This window comes from Lutjanus erythropterus, chromosome 15, assembly GCF_056507025.1.
Source record: "Lutjanus erythropterus isolate fLutEry1 chromosome 15, fLutEry1.hap2, whole genome shotgun sequence".
NCBI lineage: Eukaryota > Metazoa > Chordata > Actinopteri > Lutjaniformes > Lutjanidae > Lutjanus > Lutjanus erythropterus.
Window position 1 is genome coordinate 20,118,149 of NC_139331.1, and position 19,535 is coordinate 20,137,683.

General features: G+C 37.7%; 1 protein-coding gene across 2 annotated transcripts in view; it reads left to right on the forward strand.

Annotated features, from left to right (window-relative positions):
- Positions 1-19,535, forward strand: part of ryr3 (ryanodine receptor 3) — a 151,673-nt gene that overhangs the window by 28,600 nt on the left and 103,538 nt on the right. For both annotated transcript variants that reach the window (XM_084738176.1, XM_084738177.1), the window contains exons 3-7: positions 3,435-3,539; positions 7,741-7,761; positions 14,095-14,169; positions 15,073-15,151; positions 15,555-15,667. In XM_084738176.1, coding sequence (XP_084594302.1) covers positions 3,507-3,539; positions 7,741-7,761; positions 14,095-14,169; positions 15,073-15,151; positions 15,555-15,667 — 321 coding nt within the window. In that variant the 5' untranslated portion in view covers positions 3,435-3,506. The remainder of the gene's footprint in view (positions 1-3,434; positions 3,540-7,740; positions 7,762-14,094; positions 14,170-15,072; positions 15,152-15,554; positions 15,668-19,535) is intronic.

The window sequence follows — 19,535 nt, forward strand, 5'->3', positions numbered from 1 at the left end:
AGACAAAAAAGAGAACTTGTTAAAAGATTAGATGATTATGACGTCCCATTTTTCCAGTATTATTCGCCTTCTCCTTTTGAAGTTGAACAGTGAAAGTCATTTTCTCCATTGAGTGAACAGAGTTGATTATATTGATAAGAAAGGCAGTAGAAGATACTTGTAAGTAGGATCCATTCATTGCCAGTTTTGATCTTTTACACAGCATTTATTGACAGTAACAAAAATAAAGATATTTCTAATAATGTGCTATTAAACATTTTAAAAGAAACTTTTCATTTCACATGCATTATGTTGGGGAACAAGAGGAAGTCAATGGGATTTACAACAGTGGACGACCTTGAGAAGATGGAATAATTAATTTTATTTAGCCGTCTTTGATCTCTTATGAATAGCTTGCATATGATGTAATACTCTAGACTGTCAAATAATACTGTTTGATCTTTTGAAGGATCATTTTACCATTTTTTCCAGCTTATATTATTGTATTGAATCAAGCCCCCCTATAGAGAATGGAAAAAAATTACACTTTCTAAAGGTCAGTGTGTACACTGAGACAGTCTTTTTCTATTTCCAGACAAGGGAGAATGTTCAGTATGTCTGCCCAACCCTGGAAGAAGTATGATAATTGGAAAATTGGTGGTGAATAATTCATAAGAAGTGTAAGGTCTGCAGCAGGTTGCGAATTATCACAGAAGAAGGTCGTGTGACATCTCAGGTGAAGCTGTGTCATGTCATCTTTCCTCCTCTAGCAGGCAAAAGTAAATATTCATCTGTCTAAAAGTTAAATAAGTAGATTTTGGGGTGGCTAACCGCTTTTAACTGTCTTTTCCTATTATATTTCTTGAATAGAGACATTGTATCTGGGTGTTCATGCAAATAAATGTTGAATATCTGACTAGACAACATTTGTGTTCAGGTTGTAGGTTGCAGCAGCACTGTGGTGTTGGAGATTCCCATGAATGTTTGTGATGAGTTACAGGGCAGCACCAGGCTCATTATCACCCTGCAGCCCTCCCCTCTGCTCACATTTCTCACTTCACTGCAGAGTTCAGGGGTCAGCCGGTTGTGTTACTAAGTCGGGGCAGGCTCCCAACACCTTAAATGAGTCCTGTGCTGTGTTTGGGAGCGATGGTAGCAGTGCATGTCATGTGAATATGACTATTGTTATTAAATACACATAAACATTAGGAATGTATTAAAGAATCAGTCAAGGATATAAAGTCAGATCTGAACTGATATGTTGTTGTGGAAGTTATTGGGCTATTGCTAATTTGTTTGTTTAAATGTTGTTGTTTACACATTATCTCAGCGGTGTAATGTTAATCAACAGTGCCATCTATCACGTAGCAAAGTGAATTAATTTTTCATAATGTGACAAGCAGATGCAAGTAATGAACGGGCCCCTAGGTCTGCCTCTGACCTGCTTTTGCATTGGCAATAATTTACCAGCGTCGTGCAAGGCTTCAGTATCTTCTCTTTGCACTGGCTTCTGAGTTGTTGTTTTTTTTTCATCTCAGTAACATACACCCTTTAGCAGTGGACAACTTCTGATAACTGAATAATTTATGATCATCAGTTATTACTGAGTTTATTGAGTCCTAGCAGCCATGAATTGAAAGTTTAAAGACAAACTTCAGCAATTTCTTGAGAGTCAAAGCCAGATCTGAAGCCTGTTATAGAGGAGAGCCAAACAACCCTGTGTGTGCTTAGGAATGAGGCCTAGCCAAACCAATTACTGGTCACTGCAGCCGCGGGCTGCGCACCTTTTTGACAGCCCTTCTCGTAATCCCCAGCCACTCGTTAGCAACACACCCGAATGGCAGAGAAGTTACAAGTCATCAGAATTATTTATGAGCACCAGTCCTCACTGAGCAGTTTAATCATTTCAGTGGGTCCCTTGTCTCAGATGCAATTAATTTAGTCACCAATTATTGCTGTGTTATTAATATATTTAGAAAGTATTAGAATGTAGACAAAATAGTTGGAGTTTGTATTATTTTAAGTGAGTTTGTTATCCATAGTCAGTGTATTACCCACAGTAAATGGGGGTCATCACACCCCTACTGTGGAGAACCAGCAGGAGCACCAGTGTAGGAAACTAAGTAATGTACTGCTGTGGACAGGGTCAGCAGTTTAACATATTTAAACCACTTAAAAAATGGTCCACCAAAGAAATTCAATATCAGTTTATGTGTATGCTCTGCAAAATCACACAATAACGCAACCAAACTAACAGAGTGAGGCAGTGGTAGACCAGTAACTCCTGTGTTCTTTTAAGTAAAATTACTGTTTTTGCTAATGGAGTCTTCAGAGAGAGCAAAATTGTGTATAGCTTACATATCAGGGGTTTCCCATCGAAAAAGTCCGTCCGACGGCAAGGGGAAATGGCAAAAATATTCTAAATATAGTGTACACTTAAACTGATACAGATTTTTTTAGGAGGCTCTTTTTTTAAATGGCTAAAATATGCGTTGCTGCTGACCCTGTCCATCGCAGTACATTGCCAGCTACTTACACTGCTGCTTTTCCAAATTAAGGACATGCTGACCACCATCTACTGTAGGTAATACAACTGACTATAGATAAGTACCTCATACAACCCCACCTTAAAGCATCTGAAATATCCTTTAAATCAATTAATTTCTTCAAGATGCACAAAGATAAACAGAAAAGCATAAATAAGAATTTGTATATGCAGCATTACTGTCTGATGTACCAGCAGATGTGCTACGGAGTAGAAAAATGTGAGAAAAATGCATAATATATACAGTGTATCAGCACTAAAATTAAATTTGAAGCAATGTCTAGTTGTCAACAGCCCACTTGATTTAGTAAATCAGAAATATCTGTCTGATGTCAGTTCAAGAAGTTGTTTCCAAAAATAATATATTTATTTGTTGGGTCATAACAGACTCCAGTTGGGAGCTATTTTAGACTGGCACTGCAATTTTTTTTAATTCATTCATTTATTAATTCATTTTTTAGGTCACTGCCTGTATGTCACAGTCCATCACATTGGTTAGATATGACCCATGTCAACTTTGTCAATATGAATCATCACAAATGTTGATAAAATGACAGATTTTTAAAATTCCTTTGAGGTTTTTAGTTTCAGATTTTTAAAGAAGCTTAGCAAGTTTGTCTCAAGTTTTTGGTAGGTTAAGTCTTACAATCTGCCAAGTTTTTTTTTTTAGATCAGGGAGGTTGGGTGCAGCAGTGTATCTTTAAGGCCACAAAGGGCAAATACAGAGCCAAGGAATTTCAAGGAGAATAAACTCCTGGCACATTGTTTTTGTACCCAGGAGAGGAGCCTGCTTTGTTCGAAACACCTTGTCATTGCCTCTTCAACTAATGTTTCTTTCTCTTCGTCCTCCTCTCCTTGCTGCCCTCTCTCCCTCTTTACTTACTTGTCTTTTTCTCCTTCCATCCTGCAGTATGTTCCTCCAGACCTGTGTATTTGTACCTTTGTGTTGGAGCAGTCCCTGTCAGTGCGGGCCCTGCAGGAGATGCTGGCTAACACTGGGCAGAACAGCGAAGGGGTGAGTACTCCCCTCCTCCTCCTCACTGATACTCCACCGCTCACTGTGTCTCATGCACCCAAACACACTCAACGCTTGCATACACAAGCACATACATGCACACTCACGTACACAAATCAATTTGTAGTCTAACAGGAGCACAAAATGCCCTTGAGGTCTTTTACAGTACAAGTTTCAGTTAGATGTCTCATACTCTATTTCTGTGATATTGCTTTTTATGTGTACAGCTGTGGCCAAAGATGAGTGTAACTGAATAACGCTCTTCACAACTGTTTCCAGTTAAAATAATTTAGCTAAAGGGATATTTATTGAGTGATGTTGAAAAGAAATCCCTCACTGGCGCAGCACAAATACTACTAGCAATATAACTGCACTGGATGTGGTTAGAGGGTCTGCTTCATGGAGGCCTCTCAGTTCAAATACTCAAAACTGGCCTGATTGGAAACACTTCAGAGATTTTTTGAGGCCACCCAATCAAGGCCAAGTCCAGCCATGATGCTTTTGCTGTTCTTTCCAAAATGATGCATTCAAATTCTGTCAGATTTACAGGAGGAGGCAGTTTTTCAAACCTCTTTTACTGTCAAAATGGGAATCAAATATAGCTCAAATTTGTGGAGTAGTAAAGTGAGATTTAATATTTATTATTTAAACAAGTTAAGTGTTACATCTACCAGAATTTGATGCTGAAAACCAGCAAGTACCTGTTGGCTCTGGCGAGCAGGATCTTGGCCATGTTGGATGTCTCATTTGCCCACAAAGTTCATTTTATGTACACCTGAATGTGTTATGAACCTGCAAAAATAGATGATTCAAGTCAACACTTTTAATTTAAACACTGAAAAAAATCTGAAAAAAATTAACTTTTGAGTACTTAAAAGCTGCAGTAGGCAATATTATTTCATTATAATCTTGGTAGAAATTATTGGATGTATTATAAATTCATAAAAGACTGCATGTCATTAACAGTATTTAACTGAAGGGTTCCTTACAAATGTGTATCTTTGAGTGTATTTATTTCTGTATTTTTTTTAAACTGGAATCCAGTCTGAACCAAACAATCAATCAGGGTTAGCCAGCTTGTAACTAGCCAGTCATAGCAACTCTGTACATACAAAGGTCATCTGGGTTTTACATATTTTGGTATTTATATATTTAGCTGAGAACAGACATTTGTTTGCTAGTTGTACTGTTTTTACACTAAAAGTACTGCATATGTGTGGGGGTTTTTAAAGGGCAGGTGAACTTGCAAACAATAGGCAATTGATCTATTGATCTTTTTCCATTGCCAGTATACCCCAGAGACTCCGCTGTGTTATTTGGTGGGAGGAGCTTAGCACAGTGGTATGAGTCAGCAGAGAGAGAGCTGGAAGGTTGTGCATGTTCAAATTGCCTACTGTAGCTTTAAAGTTATGAATCAGATTTCCTAAATTACAAAGACAAAGGGTAAAAGCCAAAGCATTTTAGGACTTGTCAATATAAATACATCTATACAGTACAAGTGTACTTTTTTACTTACTGTAATAACTGTAATGGCCAAGCACTAAGTGATGTGTGTGAATGGAAGACTTTAACAACCAGAAACAGGCTCCCTTAAAACATTGCACTAATTAAGGTTGCCAGACCTAAGATATCTAAACAATAAATGGTTAGTTACTCTATTTAAGCAGTAAATTTTGACTTTGATAAGTAAATATATAAAAAAAATCAACAAGTAGGTTGGATCAAATCCCAACAGCATTTAGCGCAAGCAGACAGACCACACCTAGGAATAGTCTGATCTACTTTAACACCAAGAACTGCAATTGAATTCTAAATAGGAGCTGTCTCTTCTCATTCCCTGTAACACATTCCTGTTTTTGCGAAAAGAGATCAGAAGGCTCTGATAATGAAAGGCCACCGGGGGTCAAAGAAAGGAGGGAAATTATCTGTGAGTGCTCTGCTGCATCCACAGCCTCCTTTCCCCTCAACCTCCACTCTCTTGATTTACGCTAAACAGTGTGAGCCCCCTTCCTCCCCGGCTCCGCTCCAGCTCACTTGGCATGTTTATTAGAGCAGGTAAGTAATCTTTGATCAGGCAGACACTCTGTGGTGCCATGGGGTTGTCATCGACAGCTATGAAGCCACTCTGGCGGTGGGCTACGTGTGGTCTGTAAATTGCTGTCAGATGCTCATGTTCACTCATGCTGCTGCGCTCTAACAGTCATTTCATGTGTCATTTAATCTCATCACCCAGCACTTCTACATCCAGAGGGGGCGGTCAAGACATGGGACAGGAAGGCAGCACCCATGTTTGGATGAAATGTTTAGCCCTTTCCTTCTAATATGTTCTGGGGAAAAACTAAGAGAAAACAGTGCTTATATAATGAATAGATTGTAGCAGTAAAAGGTAACTTTGGTGTTTTTCAAACTGGACCCTATTTTCCCCTGTTTTTTGTGACTAAATGACTAATGGGGACAACAGTTTTTGAAATTGGTCCAGCACTGAGTGAGAATGGCAGTTGACAGATGTGAAATTAAGCTACAAAGTAATTCCCCATGGGGAACTGCAGACAGTACATTCACTATAAGTGCTTGTTTTTGCCACCGACAGACTCAGATTGTTATTCTAAATGTCTGACATTATGGAGAGAATCGTTACTGAGATGGAATTTTTTTTTAAGGAGTAAGATACATCTTGTTTAACAGCTGTTTTATTGCTCTCAACTAACCAGACTCCTGTTGCAGAAACTGTAAGTTTAACATCATCATCTTCATTCAAACTCGAAAGAAACAAAATAAAGCTCACCTGACAACTTGAAACTCAATAATCAACCAGCCATCTCAACATTTTTTTGTTCAAACTATAAAGTAGTGGTAGATAAAGATCTAACTTTAAAGATCAAAGTACTCACTCTAACGAACATCATCATATGCATGTTTTCTAGACTGTTATAATCTGTAATACCAGGTGTGGTCACAAGTTTTTGAACTAGTGGGAAAATTTTCCTCCTCATCATTCCACCATTCCAACATGCCGTGAATAAAGAGTTTATTTTGACCAAACCAATTGGTGATTGTGGGAAGAGAAGAAAAAGGCCAATGAAGACATGTTTATTGATTTTCATTTGTTTCTGTCAAGTCTGAATGAAGCTGTGACGGTTTTGCAAAGGGAGTCTGGTTAGCTTGGCAATAAACCAGCTGTTTCTGGTTAAACAAAACACATCTTACTCTTTAAAAAGGGTGTCTCTCTGCAGCAATCCTCTTCATAAAGCTCTTCCATAATGTTCTCAGATACTTATAATAACAATCTTTAGACTGTCAGGGACAAAAACAACAACTTTTAGAGGGCTTACTTTGACAGGAGGGATTATGTTGTAGCTTAGTTCGCTTCTGCCAGCTGCAGTGCTCTCCCTCAATACTGCAGGACACCGAAATATAGGAAAATAGAGTCCAGGTTGAAATTTAGACCTAAAATTAGAACAGCAAACTACTAAATATAAGAAATTGCTTTTTAGTGGTTGTGTTTTTTCATCACTGTTCCTATTGGATACACATGGTCTGTGGTGATTTTAAAAGCATTCCTTGATTGATGGGCTGTTATCATTGCTATTGTTACTATTTTTGTTATTATTATTATTATTACTGTTGTCAGTCAATACTTGACAGACACTGATATCTAGGAACAGAGATGACAAAGCTATGGTAGCATGAATCATTGTGCAGTACAGCTGCAGCAGCAAGAGAACCCTGAGCACGACACAGCATTACGATGCAATTTGTGAGATGAATTTAGTACAAAATCCCACAATACTATTGCAAGACACCCCAAACTGTGTGCTGTGTCTCTGGATGTCTCTGGCTACATCTGTACTTTTCATGCACAACATAGCCTTCTGGCAGAGATTGGTTCCTTAAGTGTCTTATGTTGTATACTGCTTGGGTCCTCTCCACTGGTGATTCAGGCCCGCATAATTATTAGCCTGGGTAGCAGATTTGTTTTGTGCTCAACAGTGCAACATTGTTGGCTGGCCTTGTTTGGCAAGACAACATGATGTTGGCTAGAATACAAACTCTCTGGTAGCAAGGCTAATAAATCACCCGCCTCTTCCTTTTTCACTGCAAAGGGCCCATTTTTTCCTCTATTGTTGCTCTCAGATTTGTGTAATTGACTGCCATACACCCCAATAACACATTCTTTTCATTTGTATTTGTGTGTTACTAGAGTGCTGACCATGAAAAATGGGTAGGTCCATCAGTTCGTTCATCCATCATGTTGTCATTGTGCATGACAGACCGCCAAACGAAAGGGTTGAACTTTCCGGCACTTTCATTTGAAGTGACGCCCATTTCTTGATTGCCATAAAAGCTGCATTTACAGCGTGTACAGCATTTAGTTTAGAAGTCCATGACAGGTACTGCATTGTAGGGAAATATTAAGCTAATGGTAATAGATTTTATTTTTTCCACCTCACCACATTTAGTGCAAATGGATATTAAAAAATACATTTATTTCTGTGTAGACTCCCTCTGGGTAGTAAATTAGACTTTCACCTCACCGCGGCTCAACATATTCTCTTTCCCTCAGCTAGTCTGGAGACAATCAATTAGCCTCCTACAGACATCTCTGAACTTTAAATTATGGCAATCTTGAAATAGACATCCCTCTGTGCTGTCACCTCGTGCACATGAGTCAAATGTTTTGCCTCTGACGACTTTGTATGCAAGTGTGCAAATGCATTTAAGTGATGGTGTCTGCTTGTCATTTGCTTGAGATATTCATTATACATTTTTTGCTTTCAGTGCAATCAGTGTATAGCTTAAAATTTGCTGTGCACTTAAAAGATACATATATTATTATTAAATGTTGCTTCCTAAAAGGTAGTAATGAGTTCTCATATTTTATCTGATTTGCTGAATCTAAGTGAAAGGATCTGAAACCCACTCGATAGAAAACTCACTTTGTGGTTTGGGTGTGCTGCTCTGTTTTCTCTGGGTTTGGTCTCTAACATCGATTAATTTGAAGGGTATTGACACGAGGAAATGTCCTGAAATCAGTTTTGATTTCAGAGTGTTGATATGCACTACTGTTGAGCAAAGCTGTTGTAGATGATTCAACGATTATTTATCTTTTCCTCATGTAACTCACACAACACACTAGACTGACAGTACCCTACTTTTTTTTTCTTTTTACATTCACTAGGGATGGGTATTGTTAGAATTTTATTGATACCAATATTGATACTGCTTATTGATACAACTACTTATCAAAATGCACTTATTTTTTTTGCACTACTTGCCATAACCTGATGCCAAAAATAAAGAGATGAATGAAGGGTTAAGAGAAGTGAAACAGAGAATTTAATTTATTTTTTTTATAATTTATTTTACTTTTTATTTGCATTCTTCACAGCAGAGTTGTGTGAAATGCTAATTACTATGGATACATTTTACCAGTGGTAAAACTGAGCTGAACTTTTCCTTTTTTGCAGGCGGTTTAGTTTGCATCATTTAATTTCCTTCTTTTTATTTATTGAGTTAACTTATACAAAAAAATCAAAAAGTGTTTAATGTATTCCAAAGAAACAATTGTCTGATATGGTGAACTTCTAATCATTGCAATAAAGTAATAGTAATAATAATAAAAAAGAGCTAAGCTAACATTTTCTTGATTCCTGTGAAGACAGTGGTCTTGTTTATGGTTTCTGGAGTATTTGGTGTTTGCTTAGGCTACTTTACTGTAACGACAGAGAATATCCTGTCCTTGTAGAGTAGCATAATATTTGCTAAATTAAGGGGACTGTTACAAGACTTGCACAGTTTATGCTAGTCAAGCATTTTAACAATAGCTGAATTGGTTAACTGAGAATAACTCTTGACTCAAACAAATGGAGACAGGAAGACATGCATGTATTCAACTCACATGTCTGTGGCACAGAAAGATAGCCAGATCAATATCCGGTAGATGTTTGCAGTGAACAGTTTAATTTGAAACAAGTGCTCACAAAATTTGTGCAGGAATTGATAAGCAGAATCAAAATTAAATCAGTCTCATTCAATATAATTTTGGAATCCATTCTTATTTGGGAGCGGTGCTCAATGCTCAACCTTAGCCCAAACTTTAGAATGTTTTACCCTCAGCTTTGCATTTGCGGTTCTTGATACCTATCTCTATCCTTCTCTTTTAGGTTTTGATTTTTAGAATAACATGGCTGGATGGAGGTGTTTCTTTGTTTTTAATTTTTTCTCCTAACTGTTACATATTACACATCATGGTGTATATCATATTTTGATGGACTGTTATGAAGTAAATAAAGCAAATGGTGAACAATCTATGTCTCATTATCCAGATGATTTGAAGGACAGGGCATTGAATATGTACATGAAAATCAATATATTAGATGGTACTTTAGCAAATGAGTGTGGCATGACTCCCCTCTCCACAGCCTTGAAAAATTGATTAGTCTGCTATTTCTCATGCCCAGGCTGTTTTTTTTTTTATAAGACAAGCTAAGCTATTGATATGAAGTGAACATTTAGGTGAATTACTTAGTCATGGTTTGGTGTAATGGCTCTGAGGCTTCATCAAAAAGAAAGCAGACACCGTTTCATTCTTGTAAAGCCAAGCAGGCAGGAATATTAAAGATCGGGCACTAAAATCGTCTGTTTTAAGCTGTTTGCATTTTACACTGGCTCATTACACTTGTTCTAAAGTAATAAACATAAAACTAATTAAGGATAATGGATTAGAACTGGTTACGTTATTTATGGAGAAAAAGCATCAAACATTTGCTGCTTGTATGCTGCCAATAGGTCCCCCTAAATCTTACACACTGGAATTGACACTTATTTTACAAAATATGATCAACAAATGCTTTATGATGTATCATTGTAGGCGAGTAATTAAAATTCGCCCCACCTTTGCCAGCTGTAATATTTATTATTTAAGTGATGTTCACGTGACTGCATCAGTAATTATAATCCAGTAATTTACATAATTTTGAAATGGGCTATTCGCTCTACTGTTGATATGTAAGTATATTTCTTTTCTAATACTTTTGTACTTAAGTAAAAAAAAAAAAACATGAATGCATTACTTTTTACTTGTAACATAGTATTTCTACAATGTGATGAAAGATCGGAATAGCTAATAACTCCACCGCTGCTGATCGTAACGGTCATTCAGCGAAGAAGAAGCCAATCCAGGATGGCTGATGAGGTCACAGATGTTGCTATAAATGTTGCAAACTCAATATGAACGTTAACGGTAAACGATCGACGCTACCCCTGAGGGCGAACGTTAGCTACTTTTGAATGAAACGGTCAGTGGTCGTCTGTGCTAACTTACCGAAGAGCAGCTCAGCTTCTCAGTACTCCAAACAGCGGTGTTCACGTCGATGTCATAAAAACGCGACAAGTTACAGGTAAACTCCAACCAACAAGGAAACCGAAGATGACGAATCATTGACGTCGTAGCTCACCTAGCTAGCTTAACCGACGTTAACCCTACTGGAGTGCTATTCAGGCCCCGTTTGCGCCGCCGTGCCAGTTCGGTATGTTGCAACGAATAGCTAGCTAGCCTCTTACTGTTAAACTGTTTACAACACCCCTGAAATTAAGTCTAATTTCATTGTAACGTTAAAGTTTTGTTCTAGGGAGGTGTTGGTTCAACTTTCTGGTGATTTCTGAGGCTGTTTGTGGTGCTGTTGAGTTATATTGCTCTGTGCTGAGGCAATGAAGAAGTGGACAGAAAGTTTATTAGGTAGTGTTACACCTATTTTTAGCTAGGTGTTTCTTACACCTAGCTGGCAACAGTGTGGGATTCAGCCATCATTAAATTGTCATTAATTGTTGCAGAGACGTTTACAGTAATTTTACTGTCTTCTGGTGGTTTTGTTTTCTCAACCTTTGCATATATGATGGGTGTATTTTAAAGCAAAGCTATCCACTACAGCTATATATCCTCACCAGGGCTAAATCTAAAGATAAATCTGTTGGCCTGGCATGTCAGAGACAGCAATTAATGGAACGACTGATGACTTTGGTGTCTAGTAGGGCTGACAGATTATTAAAAAAGATCAGATTGTGATTGCTATTTTGACTGAAATTGCAATTGTGATATGAGTTGCAGTGTTCAGAGGGAAATATAACATTTACATCATTCTTCTCATTTTCATTGAAAAACCTAAGTCTGTAGAATATGATGATAGGCCAGGACATCTTTGCACCACAACAGTATTTAATTTAAAACAGAATTCTGACGTACATTCTGCCTTTAAAAAAAATATTGTCTCCTGTGATTTAAAATTGCTGTAGGCCATGTTGTGATTTAAATGAAATTACGATGAATTGTTCAGCCATAGTGTGTAGTGATGTCTTCATGACATGAGATGTTGACCTGTGAGCCATTAAACTGCAAAATATATAATGCAATATTTATTTAATTATCTTGATATGAATATGCCACAATATACAGTATAGTCTATATCTTGATATGCACATTTTATCTAGAATAACATAATGTAGACATTGATGATCTTATAAAATATGCTACATTGCTGTAGGCTAAATTGCCCAACAGTTGGATGAGCAATTACGAACTAAATCAAATATTGTAATGTTATTGAACAGATACCTTAATATCACAACAATATTGTATGAATGGCTATTGGTTCTTCAGCAAAATATTAACACAATAATATTTTTGATAAGTAATATTCGTATTATTCATATTCAAGACGAATATAACAGGTAGGAAAGTCTGTTAAGCCTCTGAAGCCTTTAAAACCAGGAAAAGACACTTATGCCATATAATGATGTAATGCTGTCCGAAGACGATATCTGGTCTTATGTCACAATATAGATATAATTCCCCAACTCTAATTTAAAACACAATTTACTCTCCATTCATACACAACGTGCTTGCCAACACACCCACATAAACATCTCTGTCTTTGTTTCTAACTCAAATGCACTCCCAGTAGAAGGCTGTTTAACATACAGTATTTAAAACTGAAAGGGGCAGCAAACCAAAGGTCACAGTTCCTGGCAGTGATGTGTCAGCACGACAGCAGGCCTGAAATACAGGCTGGCTCTCTCTCTCTGTACCCCCTCCCTAACTCCCAGCTGTTGCTGGATACTCTTCCCATTTTTCTTTTGATCGAACCCTGTTTCCTTTTTTGTCTGTCATCTGGGAGAGACTTGGTAGCCAAAAGAGAATTAGCTCGGGGTCGTATTCAGGGGACAGTTGGGAGTTCCCTGCAGGTCAGTGTAAATGTGACCCCACGAGCAAACACACAAATTAACACTGACAACTGGACAAGAAAGAGGATCGCTTCCCTGTATTGCTTGTTGGATAAACACTGTAGTGTGCATCACACTAGTTAGTACAGTCTCAGTCCCAGCCCTGGACTTGGTCCCAGCTGTTTATATGAAGAGATAAGATATCATTTGCCACCTCAGACAGGGTTTCTGCAAGTCTTCAAAAAAAAAATCTAAAAGAAAATCTTAAATCCAGTTATCTGAGTTTTAAGCCTTAAACTGTCTTAAAATGTCTTTGATCAATATGAAATCATATCTCAGTGTAGCAACTACAAAACGAAACCAGCATGGACCCTGATTATTCTTCTCTTCTATTTTTTTTCTTTTTTTTTTGCCAGTATAGAAGTGAAGTAGATCTTGAAATGGCATTCATAAAGGTCTTAAAAAGGTCATAAAATGTCTTAAATATAACTTGTTGAAACCTGCAGAAACCCTGTCAAAAGACTGGACACTCTTAAATTAACTGTAGGTGAGAATAGAGTGTCTGCAAAGCCTAAATAGTAGAAATTTCCACTGAGACGATGAGAAATATGTATGAAAAATAGGTACAACTCGAACTGCCCTTGAATTTTTACCATTAATCCAAAGTTTAAACTGAATAAAAAAAAAACAATCTTGTCAGAAATGTATTGAAATGTATGAACTGATTCCTTACTGCTCTAGGCCTGTTCTAAATTTTTTAATGTTTATCCAGCTTGCAATGCTTAAACCTGATCAGAATAGTTTATACAAAGATGTCGTCTCTTATGGCACCTTCTCTTTTTTTCTTCTGCCGCTAGAGGTTGATTAAAAAGGTAAGTACATTTTTCTTTATTCACCCCAGTGGTGGAGAAGAAATCATATCTTTATTCTTTTTTGCTCAACTGTTTCCTCACATTTCCTCAGCCATTGTGCTACTGTACAGTGTATCACAATTATTCTTGTCTGTCACAAGAATGGGCAAGCTGTCTAATGAGTGTGGTACTGTACATGTTTGTGTTTGTTGGTTTGTTTGACTGTGTGTAGTTTTGTGTGTTCCCCCTTCTCTCTCTTTGTCTGTTTCCTGCCTGCACTTGGAATGGAGGTCCAGAGTTGAAGATATTTTATCCATTCAATCCCACACAGGGTTAAAAGCAGAAGAAACTGTTAACTTAATATCTGAAATATAGTTTACTAACTTACACTGTAGATGTGATTTGTCAAACCTGACTGCATCCAGAGGTCAAGGATGCTATATGATGACATGATGATAATCTGAAACTTGTGTATTTCCTGGCAGGCGGGTCAGGGGGGTGGACACCGGACCCTGCTCTATGGTCACGCCATCCTCCTTCGTCACTCTTTCAGTGATATGGTGAGTGCCAGCAATGATTGTCCAACTCAACTTGACAAAATCAAAAAAGACTTGCGACTTGTTTAGACTTTTTACATCAATGACACATTATTTAATTTGGACTTAAGCCTTTTGAGTCGAAAATACTTGATACCACCAACCTCAAAGTTTAGGACTTGGGACTTGACTTATTACCTGTATCGGCTTGGGACTTGAGTGCAAAGACTTGAGACTTGTGACTTGCAAATCAGTGACTTTGCCCCACCTCTGGATGACATTTATTTGTCAGAATAACAGTTAAAAAAAAACAGAGGAATTCAATTTACAACTAGATGAAACAAAAAACCCCTATAGCTCTTCACATTTGAGAAGCCAAAAAATCTAACTGCTAACTGTTTGGTATCTGACAACATGACAAGATTAGTGAATAAATTGTTGCTTATTAATTTTCTCAATTGGCTAATAGGTTTTTTTTCTGGTACTGGTGCTAACATGATTCTTTTAAAATGGCACTGGTAGCAAAATGGTGCCTTGACCCAATATTCAAAACAAAAAAAGCTTTGAACATTGGCTGCACATCCTGGTGTTCCAGACAAAAATGTTAACATATGAAGGCACATATGTGATGCTTCTGTTCTGGAAACGAGGCAGTGAAATCTTCGTTGGGATTTGGGCCAGTAGATAGTAGTCTTAAAAAAACAGTGCCACATCAGCACATCGTTTTGGTACCCACTCCTATTGACTAATCAAAAAAAAAACTATTTGTTTTATACATTATATATATGTCTAAGTCCTAAAGTTTTTATTTTTTAATTCACAAATAAACAATGTTATCATTTTTATTAGACATTTGAACAAAAGCTGATTTTCACTGTCAGCTTGTCTTGGTGTTTTCTTTGACCTAATTCATTTTTCACTCGCCAGTACCTGACCTGTTTGAAGACATCAAGGTCTCTGACGGACAAGCTGTCATTTGATGTGGGACTGCAAGAAGATTCAATAGGTACAATATGACTAACAGGCTCTTTACAGAGTTCACTTGGCTTTTTACTGCTTTTTTAATGGAATTCAGTCCTCCTGAGTAGCCATTTCAGGTCGACCTAACCTTGACATTGAATCAATAGCCATGGGAGAAATTCTGTAACTGTGTTCTCTGCTACATTTGACACATGAACTACAGAAATGCTTCAGGCCATTTATCAAGTGGAAACGATATTTCAGTGGCTACTTCATTCTTCCTCCTTATTTTAATGATTTTCACCACTCAAAGTAGACAATCAGAGGAGTCAGGATTATCTAATAGCACGTGTATGACTGTGACAATAGACCTGCCCAAATGTATGTTTGTACGTATTCCACTTTATCATCAATATGTGACTCATGTTTTTGTGTGTTTGTGTCAATAGGAGAGGCCTGCTGGTGGACCATCCATCCTGCATCCAAGCAGAGATCTGAGGGGGAGAAAGTCCGGATCGGAGATGACCTGATCCTTGTCAGCGTGTCGACAGAGAGATACCTGGTAGGTCAAGTCCAGAATCTCCAATCCACCTGTAACTGAGAAGAAAATGAGAAACTTAAAGGTGCCCTGTAGAGTTTTCTTTTGTGAATTAATTTTCTGTTTAGATGTTCAGTAGTAGTCATCAGAACTAAATATGTATATCCTTCTCCTTCATAAATCATTTGCAAAATTTAAATTTGGACAATTTTATAACCTAGTAATCAGTCAGTGGAATAGTAGGAAATCATTGGCAGGAATGTGTATAGCATCACCTGTGTGCTTCTGTGCACGCTCAAGAACAAATAAACAGTGACCCCCCCCTCATAAAAATATAACCCATCACCCACACTAGTAGTCAAAAACTCCACAGTGCACCTTTAAAGAAACCTTTTTTTAATTGGAGTCACTGGATAACGAGCCATAGAGGTTTAGCACAAATAGATAAATGTACTTTTTTGAATAGAAGATGCTTGGATTCTTAATTTTGGTAGAATTCACTTACTTCAACTACATAAGACTTCATTTACCCATGCAACTGCAGCATTAGTTTGCTTACCAGGTCATTAAATGCACCAACAAAAAGTAGCAGAGGACCCCACTGTTAATCGTGAAGCTAAAACAATCAAAGGTTAAAAAAATGGGGGGAAAAAATTGGAATTAAAATGAGCTATAATTAAAACGTACATAAATAATATCAATATCCAAAAATATCTAAAAACAAACACTCACAAAAAGTAATGAAGCCTCATAAAAAATTCAGAAAAAAGTTGCCAGTGCTTATTGTTACTTCTACTACTAATTATTTAAAATTATATTAATTTTATGTTAAATCCTAAATATGATGTACATAAAGACCGGCCTTAGTCAGTTAGCATTTATTGATGTTTGTACCATTAACCAAATACTGTTCTTCAAGTGGGAGACAGTGTTACAGTTGAGTATTATCAATAGAGAATCATATTAAAAACGTCATCACGCACTAGAAAGAAGATGCGGTTTTAAAAGACGATTGGCTAATTGTATCTCTAACTATTCTCATCAGATTAGCAGGCCTCTGCTCAGTTTCTCATCTCCAGATAAGAGGTTTTTCTGTCATGAATATTTACAATATTTCAGACAGTCTCTATACATCAGATAGAGTCTCATGTTTCTGATGCATGCTGTATCATCCCATTTTCCTCTGTCTGGTTTGTTTGTCAGATCTCAGTTCATTCATATTTTCTCTGCTGTTGTTTTGGGGGCTTGCTTATTTCTCTGCCAAATGTTTTTATGTCAGAACAGAATTGTCTGCCTCTGAACTAGCAAGAGTTTAGAGGCAGACAATGCACCACATTTTGGAGATTATGCACCCCACATAGCTGGAGTTATCTGCTTTGGTTCACTGTCTGTCCCAAAAAGGCACTTTGGAAAGTTTCATAGCCGTCGGATAGCTCTGATACCCGTCTCACTCCAGCCAACTTCAGAGTGACAAGGCAATTCAAGGGGAAACCTTTAAACTCTACACCACTATCTGTAATGGAAATCTGATTACTTGTAAAGCCCTCCTGTGCATTTCTTTTTAAAAATAATTTTTTTGGAAGGCATTCGTCTAATTGATGAGCTCAGAGTTAATGCTGTCTAACTCATGCAGAGCTATACACCCGACCTCAATTAACTTACCAGGTAAAGAGAGAAGAGAGGGAGGTTTTGAGATGGAGACTGAGAGAGAGAGGATGAGGCAGAGAGAGAAATGGAAAGGAGGGACAGCGACGTGCCACGCATAGGAGAATGAGCAGCACTGGCTTCTAGTGGCTGCTTCAATCCTTTAGGGAGGGAAATGTGCAATTAAAGCAAAACTGGCAAAGGCCCAGACTTTCATCTCCTCCGATGGGAAATCTTCACCTGATTCAGCCTGACAGAACCTCAGCTTGTGAAGAATGACACACATCAGAAATTCAGGCAAAAAGCAACCAGTGCCCCATTACTGTGAACAATCATAGAGGTTGTGACGAAGTCTTTTTAGGATGTAGGTTTTGCTGTGTGACTTAGTGTCCAGTTAGGCTGAATTGTTTCAGTGATTTCCCTTTGCTCTGCATCTGGTGTTCAATCCTGGTGCCCAAATGTCAGGACAATAAAAAAAAAATCATGTTAGGGAGAGCTAGTGCAGGAAGATTGACAGAATCAATACACTGGTATGCAATATTTTTATGCAAGGGACTCCATCTATCCATATCGTCAGTCAGCACATAGGGAGGGTTGCACTGAAATACTGGGTACAAGGTACATTTTGGAAACACCAAGACAGACTAATTAAAACACTATGTGGATGTTATATAGAGTGATTTCACAGCATGTCATCTGGAGGTTGGCCATGTTGGAGGTACTGAACATAAACAATGCAACAAAACTCACGACTTCTCCTGATTTTTTTGTCTCAAAATGGTCAGTTGTGGTCAATCAATTATAGGCTTGTGAAAATAAAAAACTAGCTTCTAGTTCTACTTCTAAAATAAATTGGTTGAAGAGGGATGCACGTCTGGGTTACTGACCAAACTGTAATGTAAGAGCAGAGAAATACATAATTTCCAGGGGAGTTCAGTGAGAGAGAACTCGATGTACCACATTTACATGTGGCTAGGAGGATGTAGCTGAAGGCTAGGATCATTTCAAGCCTTCACTCTCCTCTGAATCCTGCCTTTAGGGAAATGGGAGCCACTCCAAGTGTTTCTACTGGAAGGAATTATTGTAGAGGATTATCTGGACATTGCTGCATAGAGAAACACTGATGCAGCACTGCTCTTTAGCCCACAGCGTTATTACACTGTTTGGCACCTCCAGAGGGGAGAGACAAAGTAGTTTTAGCCTTTTCAATCCCAACACTGGGGCATCTCCACCCTCTGTGCAGTACTGCTGAATCTCAGTGTTTGTCTATGTTTCCCTCTTGATAACACAGCTACTTACTGGCACTCTTCTTCTGTCTAAAGCAAAGCCAAGTATAGGCAAGGCAAGGAAAACTTATTTTTATAACACCGTTCAGATACAAGGCAATTCAAAGGGCTTTACAGGAGCATCAAAATATTAAAATAAAACATTAAGAGAACATTAAAATTGCACTTAAAAGACCATAAAAACAAAAGGCAAAAGCAACCCAGTAAATAGTTAAAACATTACAGGAAATCTTTTTAAAAGACAAAATAAACAAAGAACTAAAGCAACCAAATAAAAAAACAAAACAATAGCTACAGATTACTTGGACAGGAAGTTATGTATCTACTTTATTGAAAAGCTGCAGTAAACAATAATATTTTAAGCCCTGATTTAAATGAACTGACAGTTTCAGCAGACCTCAGGTATTCAGGAAGTTTGTTTCACAGGTGGGGAGCATATAAACTAAAAGCTGCTTCACCTTGCTTGGTTTAGATCCTGGGAACACTGAGTAAACCTTTTCCAGATGACCTGAGCGGTCTGGATGCCTAGTAATGTGAAAGAAAATCGGAAATGCATTTAGGTCTGAGACCCTTTAGTGCTTTATAAACTAGTAATAGGATTTTAAAAATCTATCTTTTGACACACAGGAAGCCAGAGCAGTGATTTATGCGCTGGTGTAATGTGCTTCCCTTTCTTGGAGTTAGTGAGGACTCTGGCAGCAGAGTTCTGGACGAGCTGGAGCTGTTTGATTTTCTTTTTTTGTAGCAAGACCTGTGAAGACACCATTACAATAGTCCAGCCTAATGAAAATAAAAGCATGGACAAGTTTTTCTGTGTCTTGTTTAGACAGAAATCCTTTAATTCTTGCTATGTTTTAAGGTGGTAGTAGCTTGATTTAGTAATTGTCTCTTTGTGACTGTTGAATTGTCTATCATTACACCAATATTTCTGGCTTGATTTGTATATTTTAGTGTCATGGTTT